The 14223-nt window shown below is 42.0% G+C and overlaps 1 protein-coding gene across 1 annotated transcript in view; it reads left to right on the top strand.

Moving 5' to 3' along the window:
- Nucleotides 1-14223, top strand: part of DOCK10 (dedicator of cytokinesis 10) — a 136324-nt gene that overhangs the window by 39773 nt on the left and 82328 nt on the right. Inside the window, exons 3-4 of the mRNA XM_009890246.1 lie at nt 2282-2371; nt 11553-11635. Of these exons, the coding sequence (XP_009888548.1) occupies nt 2282-2371; nt 11553-11635 (173 nt within the window). The remainder of the gene's footprint in view (nt 1-2281; nt 2372-11552; nt 11636-14223) is intronic.

The following is a 14223-nucleotide window of genomic DNA, read 5'->3' as shown; positions in this document are numbered from 1 at the left end:
TTACATGTTGTGTTCAGCTACAGTCTTTTTAACAAGCTGTGTAAGGGAAGGGAGGCACAATGACCCCATGAAGGTAAACGTTAGCTGTCTTGGTCAATGTGTTGATATCAGTTAACAAGAAGCGTATTAGACAAAAAAATTGACTTACTATTTGTCTAAAAAAAAATACTGGAAATTATTTTCTGTGTAATACATAAGGCAGATAATTTTGTTACGGGCAAGCAGAAGAGGTTGGTGGTCTCTCTGCAGCTTAGTCACCATCCCAACAGGGTCAGTGCGAGGTACAGAGTACATCACACGTCTCTTCTCTTGTGACCTCCCACTCTGCTTTAGTCTGGAAACAGCAGCTGATCTTCAGCAGCGGTGATATCACGAAAGGACTATGTGCGTGCTTTGTGGCTGCTGCTGCTGGCGGTGCTGCCCCAGCCCCGGGAAGAACTCTGTATGATGGACCTCAGCGGCACCTGTGGGTTCTCAGCTGTACTGAGGGATTGCGTCTTCTCAGGAACACTTAAAAAAGGAACTTAAAATGTCATGTATGTGTGAAGTAAAAGTAATGAAGTGTGTTCCAGAGACTGTGGGTACTGCTGGGAAGTCCCTAAGCAACCAAGGATTCAGTCATCTTCACTATTACTAAATGTGGCCTGAAAATTCCTACTTCTGCATCTGCTGTCTCTTTTACTCATAGACTAAATGGTTGTGTAAATCTCCACTGCACACTGGCTTTGATAATGCAGCTGGGTAGAGCCCGGGAACCTGCATTTACAAACCTGCGCTTAGTTTTTCAGAACAAGATGGTTTTTTCCACTTCATGATCTCTACAAGGCACCATTGTTATTTGTGGGAGCCAAAGTATTTTAATCACTTTTTATCCTGATGAAACACAAAAAGTTTAGGGAATCCCATGACGTTTGCATCTGCCTGAGTGGAGAGATGTCTTTCTTTCATAATTACTTATATGGAAAGGGGGAGAATCAGTGTGGTCTGTGTAAGCTGTAAGGAAAAATGCAGTCAATAATATCCAGGCAATTGTCACACCGAGTCTGAGTGCTGCAGTTTGCAGAGAAAAAACATAGTTTTTTACTCTGAGACTGGGGCTTGGGAGGAGATCCTCCAGGGGCACAGGTGATACTGCAGGCTGCTTCATGGTATTAGTAAGTAGTAGTTCTTCTGACTAAACCAGTTGTATGTCATAGGCCTTCCTCCAGAAATCATGTGCCTTTCTGTAATGGAAAAGAAAATGAGCTTGGGAGATTAGATTCATCTTGGTTTCAGTCCTTCATTGTCCTGAGTTGAGTTACTCCGTTGTAACTGCGAGCATAATCTGGTCTGCTGGGGTTTGGTTTTGTTTTCCCCTCTTAAGGCAAAGAAAATGAGTGGGCCAGATCTGTTGATTAATTCAAAATAGCCCAAAGCTTCCTCTCATGTGACTTTTGCAAAGTGGCTGCCTTGCCCGAGCTGCGCATGGAGGCCCTGGGTCACTCAGGGGAGCACTGCTGGTGGCCCTGGCCTCTTCTTGGCCTGCAGGGAGCTAAGGGAAGTTTGGCTCCTTGTGCACGCCTTCTGGACATCCACTTCTCTGTGTTGTTTCCTGCTGCGGGGCCAGATGAGGCAGCTCAGTCAGGAGCTGCTTTCAAAAAAATGGCTTAATTTGTGCAGTGTCTGTTGAGTGCGAAAGGAGGTTGCGGGAAACGTCGGGAGTCCCACACCAATCCTGCTCTGCTGTCGGCGCCCACGGGTGGGAATGCCCCTCTGAGAAGCTGTTGCCTGGTTCCACTTGCTTTCCAACCATTGACCTGTCCTGTGGTGGCCCTTTGCAACTCATTGGGAGGACTCTCTGCTCCTCTCTTTGCCTTCCAAAAGAGCCAAAGCTTTTAGTTCTGTTTTCACCTTCCTCGCTGAAAAGGCACAAGGTGCAGAAGGGAAGTGGGGGGAGCAAGGAACGCTGTTGGATTTGGCTTATATTTCTGGGAGAGGATGTGAGGAAGACTTCATGACTTTTTTTTATCAGAAACCTCAGAGACTGAAGCAAGTGTGCTTGGAACAACTTTATTCCCAGAAATCTATTCAAACACCGCTCTTGCTTGTAATTAATGCTTTAGCTGATAGTATTGAATAGCTGTGTGGGCAGGAGCTGGGTTGTAGTTGTTGCTGTGCATGTGTATTGGCTGCATGACAAACTGAAAAATGCAAGCCATGATAATAAGGTTCTTAACCTCTTCATGAGACAAAACTGCTGTTCTGTTACTCTGACTAATTTGCTTTTTTTGTTTGTTGTCAGACAGACACAATTTCTCTGGAAATCAGGACGCTGTACCCTTCTGTACCTGAAGATGCAGAACAAAAAGCAGAAAATTTATTTGTTAAAGAGGTAAATATCTAGTGTGCCTATCTTTTAATTTTAAATAAAGCCAAGGGTTTGGGGGAGGCTTGCTATGATTACAATGTACATCTTTTTTCTTTTAATATTGTTTAGGTGATTTGAATCGGGTTTGAATTTTGGAGGCCAGAAGGAAGGGGAGGGTTAACAGCATATCTGCAGGTGTCTATTCTGAGGTATTTTGTATCTAGAAAAATTGCAAATGCACTGAATCAGCCTCTCATTCTACTGTTTGCCAGCTGCATTCCCCGTTACTTACTAGGCCACTGATACTGATGTTGGTATTTTTACATGAGTGCTAAACATTGGTAATCTGAATATGCTTTGCATTTTGAAAATGTCGATATTTTCCCGAAAAAGATAACTATTTGACACTGGTTTAGACTGTTAGAGTTACTACAAGGTATGTATCTTATTCGGAGGTGTATGTTATAGCTACCTGAGGAGTAGTTGCACTCTGAAGGATGTGTAGGGGTTTATATTTGTTGTCAGTATTTACAGTCTATTCTACCTTCATAGCAGAAAGTCAAGCAAAGTTCTCCCATGGCAGTTAGAGCCCCACCAGGGGTGATTAATTGTTCTACCTTTAAAAAAACTATAGTTGCATTATTTCCATACCTGATCTCAGACTGTAGAAGATTGTTCTTCCTGCTACCTCAGGGATATTTCAGGTTGTCACTGGTTTTATCACTTTGAAGGATATTGCTGGTTGCACTATTCAAAGGAATTTCCTTTAGATGGCTCCCTGAACCTTCCCCATCTTTTCACTGGAGATGTAAAGTGTAGCTCATCATTTGCATTAACAGAACAGATGTATGAAAACAAATTTTCAGCCAGCTTCTATAAGGGATTTAGTTCCAAGCACTTATAATTAGCCTGTAATGTGCATATTCTCTGGCTTTTTTTCCCAGATTGGGATTTTTCGTACCTGGCTTCCTGGTTTGCATGAGTATGGGCTATTTTAAACGCGCTGTAACTGCAAGATAATTTGTGGAGCAAAAGTCAGTTGCAGACAAACACAGGGATTAGAAAAAATAAAAGCCAATCTTGGGCAGAGATTTAGCTGTTGAATTGTATGCAACATGACATTTTACAGGCTGGCCCTGTTTCTCTCCAGCAGGTCTAGAAAGAGCAATAACAATTTACTGCCAGCTCAAATTGCCTGAACTTTGCCATCTTTCTTAATCTGACAGTAGGGCTAAAAGATAACATAGCTTGTGGAATTATCTACCTTCCCAGAAGCCTCGCTGCCCTTTCAGCACTTTGGGGTCTGCTTTTTATTTTAAGGTTCCACAAGTTGCAAGGCCAGCACTGTGCTCATGGCTTTACAGAGAAAGTGGTGGGTCTAAAAATGGAACGTAGTGCACAGTGTCTGGGAATCATTACAGCTGAGTACTCCAAGGGGATGCTAATGACAACCTGGTAAAATGCATATTGAGCACATCTATTAACTTTCTCTGCAATATCAGTGAGCCAAGGGGAGGGGGAGACAGGAACAAAGCAGTGGAAAAAAACAGTACTATAGAACTAAGCCAGTGCATGGAATAGTAGCAGGATAAGACTCTTTTTTAAGGTAGTAATGCATATGTTCCACTTTGCCACAAAGCCAAAAACTATACATAAAATAAATTAAGCTCCAGGAAGAGGATGGTTTCTAGTCCAAAACTAAGTAAAACTGAGCATGGGGTGCTGTGAAGATCTGTGTTTGTAGTCCACTGCAGCAACTGGGCACAAATCTGTACTGAATCAGCAGCAGCCTGTTGTGTTCCGCGCTGGTGTTCAGCACTTCTGGAATAGATTTGTGACCTTCATTTCTTTTTTGGAGTTGTGAAAAAGCTAACGCTTTACTCGGTGACGGAGTCTTCTCTTTCTTCAAATATACTATGATATCATGAACAGAGAAGACATCCATCGTGTACATACTTGACTATCTGTTGGTCAACTGGACTTGTTACAACCTGGGACCGAGCATCTAATTCCTGATCGGACTGTTGGGGAAGCTATGCAAAGGCAAGGTACGGCTTCATCTCCCTGAAGCCATTTTTGGTGTTCCCCATAAGTAGTAATGGCTATCTCTGACGATTCATGTATATTACACTGTCTCAGTAGTTTAGCAAGTTGACACAAAGACATGGAGCAAGTCAGTTAATTACAAATGAAGGGTCTGCTGTTGAAGGTGAAACTAACTTTCTTCACGTGGTGCAGTGTGAGGACATGGTACTGAAACTATTTCAAGAGCTCAGATCCGTGATCTCCTGTCTCATCCTTCCGAAAATTTGGTGGTGTTCAGATCTTGTCTATAAGGTACTGACAGGTCATTTAAAAGGGTTGTCAGAAGTCTGTGATAACACCTTAAAACCCTGTGTGTCTCCTCCTGGGCATTTGTGTCCTACTAGTGACGGTAGGAAGGCTTTACTTCCACCTCTAGATCTTTCATTGCTAGAGTCCTTCAAGGATCGGGGTTTTTTGCTTTTTTTTTTTTTCCCCAGCCCTTACCAAAATCCATACATGTGACAGCTTGGGGATTTGATCAGATTCCCTTCGCTCAGGTGATCGTAAACAGTACTTAGAGGCACGCCAGGATGACTCGATTGCCTGTGCAGTATCGGTTTCTGGATGCAAAATTGCTGACAAGCCAGATTGATCTGAAGAAAGTTGAGGCTGATGTTGCTGAGGAGGGCTTTCAGTATGGATAGCATTTGATGCTGTCCACCTGCAATGGAAGGTTTGTGCCTTTAGTTGTCTAATTCAGTTCTCCTAATACTGCCTTTAGGTTCCTCAGTCACCTAAAACTTTCTCTGTTGGTGATGTTCAGATGTTATGGTAATGGGCAAGGCAGAAGAATTTAATTTAAATAAGATGTCTAAACTTCTCTTTCTGCTGAAACTGTAAAATGAGAATTAAAATTAAAGTGACTTGAATAAATAAATAATCCTTTGATAACTAAATATTTTCTGTAGGATGCAAAGAGAATAAATATTTTACATTATATGATTGATTCATATCTGAGTTCCCTTATTAAATTATACCTTTAGAATATACCTAATAATTAGGTAATACTTTGTGAATCGATCATTCCTATACATGTAGTCGTCTTAGGATATTTTCCTTGTGGTTTTTTCCACCTTAACTTTTCTTAGGTTGGAGGAGCTTGAGTAACTAAATTCAGTTCCAAGAGTAGAGAAGTTTCCAGAAACTTAAGGCTGCAATAAAATTGTCTTCAGTATTTATTTTTTCTAAGCATTCCTGACTTCCTTGAAGTCCTTCTGTACTGTACCATGCGGTTTCTCCCAAATTCTAAACTTCCTCACTCTCGTAGTCTGCTGCATGTATTTATGCCAGTCAACATTGTCCTCATGGTCCATAATTTTGGCAAATAGAAACATTCACTCCACAAGAAACAAAATAAAATTCTTCCTTTTAGACAGTGAAAACATTCCTAATATCACCCTTCCCAATTCTGTATTCCTGAATATGCAGATCAAATGGCAATCCTTGGGATTCTTCCCACATTTCAGTTGGGAACAGAAAAGGAATAGTGCGTTTTGCAGTTCAAAGTTACGTATAGTTTGAGGAACTTAAGATACATAATTGCAACATATTTAATCCCATATTGGTTTGCATCAAGTCAGTATTTTCAGAAAGCAGGCAGGAGGAGGACGAAGCAGTTGGCTGCAGAAGCTGCCCTATGTTTATGCAGTGTAATTGTGGAAAATAAGCCCAGAGGGACCTTTGAGAAGCCACCTCATCCCTCTCTCCCTCCCAGGTAGACCAGGTGCCTCCTGACCCATCCTTTTTGCATCAGACTCTGACCCAGCAGCAGTGGCTGCGAGAGGAAAGGCTCCTTTGGTGACTTGCAGAGCCTTGGACCAGCTTGCAAGTGCCATCGCTGGGGGTCTCATCTATCTTCTAGCAAAGCTGATGGAGTTCACGCTGTGTTCTTAAAATCCTATTGCTACCATCATTCTGCTGTGCACCTGTGCACTTCTTACTGGTCCCTGAGGTCAATTGCCTCCTATGGTGCAGATGGGCTGATTTGGGGCTTGTTAGTATTATCAAAGGACCAACTTGCATAGGTTCAAGCCAGGCCTGTCTCCTTCAGAAATCGGCCAGCACTCTGGAGCTGTGTTTGAGCGTGCTTGTAGCTTTAAAAGTTCTTGTAGAGCCAACTGCTTCTTTCAAATCAGGGATATCTAGGCAGTTGTCTTCTTAGCAACCTGTTGGAAAAAGCCTGGGAACAGAGGCCAGTAATTAATGGCATGTGTGACCTGATTGTGTCCTGCGTGTGACATCTGGCATCTGCCAGCACACTCAAGTGAGGGAGCCTGAGGTAAACCCGGAACAGAGTATGCTAATGGCACTCTGCACGTGCAGCAGTACTTAAACCTGTTCAGGGACTCTGTATTGGATGTCAAATTGTGGTGTTTTGACTTATGGAAGTGACTCTTAGAGGTGAGGACCATGAAGAAGCGAGCTTGCTGGGGAGAGCTGTTGAGACTGAGCTTTCCTGCACCCCGGTGTTGGCTCCTTTTCATTTGTGGGTGTAAGTGTAGTCCTCACACTTTATCCTTAGAGCAGTAGGGACTATGCTGGCTGAAAAGCTCTACAGCAAAATGAAATAACAGTGTAAGAATATTGAAATTCCATTTGATGGATGACGTAGTTAATTTTGTCTGCTGTAGTACAGTATTCATGTGAACGCCTCTTAACTTTCCTGTGGAGATTTTCGAGGTACAAAAGTTGGAGTTGTCACTCGCAGTAAGTTTTTTTTTTGGAGCCCTCGCCATTCATCTGGGGGATTTTTTCATTTGAAATTTTGCAGGTTGTATCTACAGGATCTGTAAGTAATAATTAAACGTGAGTTTTATTAGTCACAATGTTAAAAGAGCCACAGCCTTCTCTATAACTGCTGAAAGTGGTTGTGTGTCCATAGAGTTGATTTCTGAGGCTTTTTTATTTACAGGCTAATCCACGTTGCTCTTACATATTTCAAAGTCAAATTAAAATGGGAACTCCTGTTGATAAATGCCTCAAAGAAAGTTTTATTATTGCTCATCACAGTGTATATTTCCCCAACTACAAAATCTAAGTGCTTTCAGGACTTTAAACAACTGTATTGTCAGGACAGTGACATACACTATTAAAGGGCAGTGCGTCTTTTGATAGCACAATAGGGAAATGGTTTTTTTTTAAAATGCTTAATACCTTAAAACAGTACTGTGTTTTAATGCTTTGGTTTGTTAGACTGCTGTGTCACTGGACTTTACCATATGTGTGAACTGTGTTAATCTGGAAGCAGCTTTGAGAGCGCCCAAATGCAGGTCTAGGTTGCCAGCAGCTAGTCGTGACGCTGCCGCGCTTGTCGTGGGCGTAAGGGAGCAGGGTACGCCTGGCGTGGAGCGCTGAATTTCGAGCCAGGGTGACCGCTCCACCTTCCCAAATCCCCGTGCGCCGCCTTCGGTTGTTGCAGCAGAGGTCAGAGGAGGGAGAAGTGGTTGGGAAGCCTTTATGAGCAGCGCCATGTGTGTCCCCGGTCACAGGGCAGAGCGCAGAGCTATCTCTGCGGCTTCCCCTTTCACACTGGGGCCACATCCAGCTCTGCAAGGCCTTTGCTTTCAGTTTCCAAGCTCTTGCATGGGTTTGCCTTTCCCTGTTCAACATCTGCTTTCCTCCTCAGAAATAGCCGCCCTTCAAGGGTGAGGGATTGCTCTGTGCATGCAGTTTCTCTGCAAGAAGCCCACTTGTCCCATGAATGACTTTTATCGTATGTGCATCTGTATTTCTGAAAACCACATACCTAGCGCTATCTTAGAATATAATCAGGGAAGTTACTTTCAAATATTTCAAGTTGTTTGCTTCATTCTTCATTTGTGTTTCCCTCGCTTTCCATTCTCTCTCTCTTTTTTTTTTTTTTTTTTTTTTCCCCCTCACAAAGGTTCAGTTGCATTGCAGGGTAAATCTTTTTTAAGTGCTTCTTTCACTGTGGTAGCCATCGTGCTGTCCTCACCAGAAGCAAAGCTAAGAATTTACAGGTGGAAAAAGCTTGCAGGATTGTCTGTCTCTCTAAGTAAAAATTAGGCCAGCTAAGCAACAAGAAAAAATAAATAAAAAAAAAAGAAATGACCGGAATTTGATAGGGCCCTTGGGAATGGGCTGTGCAGCCTGCCTGGTCAACAATACGGGAAGAAAGTTCATGCAAACATGTGCCAACCCTCCCACGTCCCAAAGCTTCCATTTCTCCGTCTATATTTTTCCTCCCCCACAGTCCACTTGAGCTCAACAGCCCCTGCGCCGGTGCCTCCGCTCTGTGCCAGGAACGGTAGGATCCAGCTCTGGCCTCTTGATGGAATCTCTGCCTCTAGAAAGGTTTTTCTTGCTCCTCAAATCAGGTTCGCGGGTATTTTTCATCAATAATTTCCAATTGCAAAAAAAAAAAAATCATTAAAAGTCAGTACAGTCAGCAGAAGAATCTGTTGTTTAGTTGGGAGGTTCTGAAAAGAAAACGCTGTAAGTTTTTGTTTGTGGTTGTTTGTGTTTGTTTTTTTTAAAGTAGATCTAGTTTACGATGGATAGCTGCAACAAGCTTGTTCAAGAACAGCATTAGCTATTGCACCGAATTGGCTTGCCTTTTGTGAATTTACTGCATGATACTTGAATGTGCTGCTTGTCCCCTTTGATTTTTATTTTGATTAGCTTTTTCTTGGTGGAGCACAACAAACCTTTATAGTTATAAGCTAAAATACTGTGGCCTGCACTATATGTTATTCACAACTGGTTTTTTGAACACATCAGCCTATAATGCTTGCAATGAAATCCTGCGTTGAGACTTCTCTGTGGGCTTTAATTGCATCTGTTAAGTAGAATACTTAGCAGTGAAAGTACCATGGGGAAAAAGTGGTCCTTTCTGTAGAAGGTTCAGTTGGTTTACATTTGCCAAATAGAAAGCAAGTGAAGTGTGAATTGGAGGGTCTGTGCTGATCCTCACAATGTTCTATGAATGAGCTTTTCATTGACTCGTGTAGAACAGAGTATATGTTGCTCTTGTAAGAGTATTCTTGTAGCCCAGGTGACTATCAAATAGCTTAGATAAAAACTTAGATCACGCAAATGCAGGAGTTACCAAGTTGTTTTATGAAGATGCATTATTTATTTTTTTTTAAAAAAAAAAAAAAGGGGGTGGGTGTGTGTTGGGTTTTTTTTTCTCTGTTCAAAGGCAAAGTGCAAACAGTGTTGGAGTGGTGTACGGGCATGGTTGTCACAGGGGGCTTTGGACCTTACCCTGCAAGGTGGAGAGTTAGTCAGTTGTAATGCTATAGTATTATGTTCATTCTCAGAGCATAGGGGATTATTTTATATTGTCTAATGGTCACACTTTATTCTGCATCCTGTAAGATAAGGAGGCTTTATGTCAGACCTGCAAGCAGATGCGAGATCCCCATGGAACGTGCTTGCTGCAGACTGCCTTTGGTTGTGCTCAACTGCCCAGTTCAGTGCCAAGGTAGAGAACTGCCTATAAATGTGCATCCGCTTCCTTGCCGCCTTTTCCATATTCTAAAACAAATAAAGCTGTCACAGAAGACTGACCACACCCAAGATGACTTCCTAAGTTTGTTGGTGGCTACATACTCTGCATGTTTGACACAAGATTTAAAAAGGAGGTTTCTTAAGCCAGTGCTGAGTAATTTAGAAAGCACCACCTTTAAGTTTTCAGCCCATCTCAGTTTTTGCCCCAGCAGCCTGATATAATCCCCTCTCTGTCCCGCGGAGGCATAGACCACTGTAAGCAACAACTCCCATGAAGAGTCCGGCTGGGAAGAGAGGGAATACTCCAGGTCGGTCAGAGTACTAACTTATCTTGTCCCTTTGCTACCTTTTCTTCCACTTTCTCTGTGTAGCTTTTGGCATTTGAATTTCTTTGATCGATCCTGTATTCCATTCTCTTTGTTTCCTGGAGCCTTATCCCTCCCATGCCTTTCTGTGAGACTCTCTTTCCTATTCCCACCTCAGATTCCTTTCAATGCTGCTGCTTCTTTCTCTTGCTATAGATTGTTGTCCTTGTTGTTACCGTTGTCCTTCCTTATGTGCCTCCTTTCCCTGTGGCCTTGGGCAGCAGCTTCTACTGTTAGGTTTTAGGCTTGATCCCTGTCTTTCTTCCTGTCCATCTGACCTGGGTGGGTGCAAATGTTCAGGTGGAGTGTGGGGAGAAAATAATACAGTACTGGAGGAAATTCTTCAGCATACTGTACAACTATCAGTTTGCATTTTATACTCTGTAGCGAGAATCACTGGGAATTCGGACGTGTCGTTTTTCTTGTAGATTTGTTCCTTATCAACAACTGTATTTCATGCATCTTGTTGCCTCTAAAAATGTCATGTTGTGTTTAATTGCATTGATAAAAGTTCTGCATCGAGTAAATCGCACAGTTACTCTGATCTTTCTGACAGCATAGTGAAATCCTTCGGTATAGTTGTTGTCCTGGTCTGGTTCTCTTATTTAAGGGAGATTGATATATTAATAACAATGCCAAAGAGGAATACAAAACCAGCAAGAAGTTTTCTAGAACATAAAAACTACAAGGAGATGATGAGATGACTGAGCAAATTCAGTGTGGAAAGGAAAATGAGGCTCTGGTGAGAAACGATAGTCCTATTAATATATTTATGAATGTTGTTAAGAGGTTAAAGATCAATCCTTAAGGGCAGAAAAGAAGTAGAGGGCTTGTGCTGCAACAAGGGGGAATAACGGGAGTAGGGTAAATGTATTTATAGTGGAAGGCTTTAGTGATGAAACAGAATGCAAAAAAAAAAAAGTATAATTAGTGTCCACGGAGAAAGTCAGGCCTAAACGAGGTAGTGTCATCTGAGGTAGTAGTGATATAATTTAATGATGCTTCCTCCAGAGTAGAACAGCATCAGTAAGACATTAAATTGCTATCAGCCCCCTCCTCCATCTTGTATGATTCAGTGCATTTGATTTAAAAGGGAAATTGTGCTTCAAAATGTGGAAACACACAACTCCGACTTTCCTTTAAGAACTGTACACCCAGCTATAAAAGAGGAGAACGTGTTCTCTAGCACAAAGGACTCTCTCGGATCTTTTAGTTCTCTAGCCTTCTTGAGTCTAAACAGTTGTAGTAATTCTATTGTTGTTGTTTGTGTTTCTTCTCTTTAGGCTTGTAAATACTACAGTTCCCAGTGGCATGTTGTGAACTACAAATATGAACAGTATTCAGAAGACTTTCGACACTTACCACAGTAAGATCTAGTATAAATTCTTCTTTTTTTATTTTTTCCTATTAGGTTTGTGTAATTTTGCTGAGCTTTGTGCATATTTACACTTTCCTTTGTCTTATGTGCTCTGCTTGTTTTACCGTATTTATAGTGCCTTGCATTTTTAAAAAGGGGACAAAAAGGTCCTTTAGCAAAAGTTCAAGACTCTGCAGAATTCACTAGTATCAACAAACTCTATTAGTGCTGATTCAAATCCTTAGAAGTGTATTTGCGCATTCAAAGCACAGTTGATACAGGAAAGCTGGCTTTCCATTTTCCTTAATAATGCATAAATGTCACTCACCTTTAACTGGGATTAATTCTCCTTTTAGTTACCCTGTGTAACAGAGGAGTAGGATTTCACTTAGTGCTTTATAGCTGCACCGTACAGAAGAACTGGGTGCAACATGTACAGCATGTGCTGGTGCAGCACTGGTGATAGAAGGCTGCAGAAACGTGCAGGTGTCTGGTCAGCGGCCATCCCTTCTGGGCTTGGAGGCAGTACATTAAAGTTGAGTGTAAAGGTGCTGGGAGGAGAAGGAACAAGTTCCTCCACTTGAGCGGAACGAAATTAAGAATTTGGTGCTCATTCCTTCATGTGTGAGTTCCTACCCATACTCCTGTTTCTGGCAGGTTTGTATCCTGTGGCCTGAGGACTGTTTCAGGGAGTAGTTAATGAAATCACTGAATGCCCAAAAGAGCCGTGTTACCACCTCCTTTCCTGGAATTCAAGGCATTAAAGTCATGATACTGGATGGAAGAGGTTGTTACGTGCACATAACACAGGAATGGGTGCTCCAGGCTTGGGTTGCATGGGAACAAGTACTAACTAAACATACTGTTGCGGGAATGAATAAACTGATTCTTACTGTCCCTTTAGATGCCATGTTCAGAGGGGTTTGTGCTGCAAGCCTTCCCTCAGATCTGTGTTCTCTCTTGCATGTTGGTATTTTTATGAACAGTGAATATGGTAGTACAAAAAGCCATTAAAAGCAGTTTTGCTCATCAGAGATTATAAACATACCTTTCCTTAAGTACCCAGTGTACTGATTGTTTTAGACAATTAATGCATTTAGTGCTCAAGAAAAATGTCTGCAGCACAGCAGTTTTCCATTTAACCTTAAGCATCTTCATTCTTATGAAACACGCATTTGACAGATGTGGTTGTATTACTCTGCACAAAAGTACATTTTAGATGATTACATACGTCCTCTTCAGTGAAGGTTATTTTAATATGGTGCTTAATATGGTTTGCTTTCATGACTCCATGCTCCAGGAATGTTATGGTGTCTCACATCTTACTTTTTTTCCCACTTGCACAGAGGACTACAACAAAACAAGAGATCTTGTTTTGTCTTGTATCAGAACACAGCAGTCAGGAATGGTTTGGATGCAGCACTGGTGGACATTTCAGAAGCAAAGTTATAGCAGGAGTGTTACTATTTTGTTTGCTGAAAGTTGTCATGGCTTTTGAGCTTACCGTACCTTGATCAGAGGTGGTTTGGAGTCTGCCTCATTTCCTACCGTTTCCAGCATCTTCAACATCAATGGACTGGGATTTGCACATGCATGCTACGAAGTTTGGTGTTTTAGACTAAATCTCCTCATTAAAAAAAGTGGCTTGATACGTCCTTATCATAGTATTGTATCTCACTGTTGATAGCTCTGGATGCCCAGTTTCCACAATTTTTTGTTTCATTTGTGCAAAACTGCTGTTGCACTGTCGGAAGGCTGAGCGTATTGCTGTATCAATTCCTTTATAGGAAATCATTGTATTGGGGAAGATTGGATGAGTGTTAAGCATTTAGCTTTGCATCATGAGAAAGGAACATCATTTGCAATACCAGATCTAACTGTGGCTAAAGTACTTCCATTTGATGAGGGGGTGCTGAACCTTCCCGTGTGCTTTTGCATTTAGAAACACACAAATTGGGACTCGGCAGCCTTCAGCAACGCTGAAGGACTTCATACTTGTTTATATGTGAGATGATGCTGTGCTGTTCCACACAGTCGTACAACGTGTCAAGTACCGGCTGCGTGGTGTAGCAGATTTTTATCAGATATCGAAGTTACTCTTTCTGAATACTGACTGCTTCTGGTTGGGAAGCAGCTGCAATGTGATGCTGACCACCTTGGGCAGGCAGTGAGGACTCAACGTATCCATGGTGCAATTCCCCCGAAGTAGTGCTGTGGCGCCAGGGAAGAGCTCCATGACATGTGCACAACAACATGACCAAAATGTTTAGCAATATCTTTAGTTTTTCTCTGAGTGTGTTCCTCCTTTGAGAGTTTTCTCAGGTCTTTCTACCCCTTAAATTCCTCTCTGTGTGCTCTCACTACCTCTTTTTACACTTTTTTTTAATGCCTTGTGCTGGTGTGTTCTTGCTCCTTGAGCAAGTGGAAGGGTGGAAGAAGAACAGGGATGCTTGGTGTGTTCTGTGGTGAGAGTGTGTCTGGGACCAGAAATAGTCATTAGCAAGGTTTTTGCTGTCGTTTATAGAAAACCTGGAACACTTTGTAGATATTTCAGGTCTAGTTCCTTGGAATTCTGCATCTTCCTATGGCTCTGAAGA

The sequence above is a fragment of the Charadrius vociferus genome, unplaced genomic scaffold (assembly GCF_000708025.1).
Source record: "Charadrius vociferus isolate BGI_N301 unplaced genomic scaffold, ASM70802v2 scaffold650, whole genome shotgun sequence".
NCBI lineage: Eukaryota > Metazoa > Chordata > Aves > Charadriiformes > Charadriidae > Charadrius > Charadrius vociferus.
Note: the sequence above shows the minus strand (reverse complement) of the source record. Positions and strands in the feature narration are given on the sequence as shown.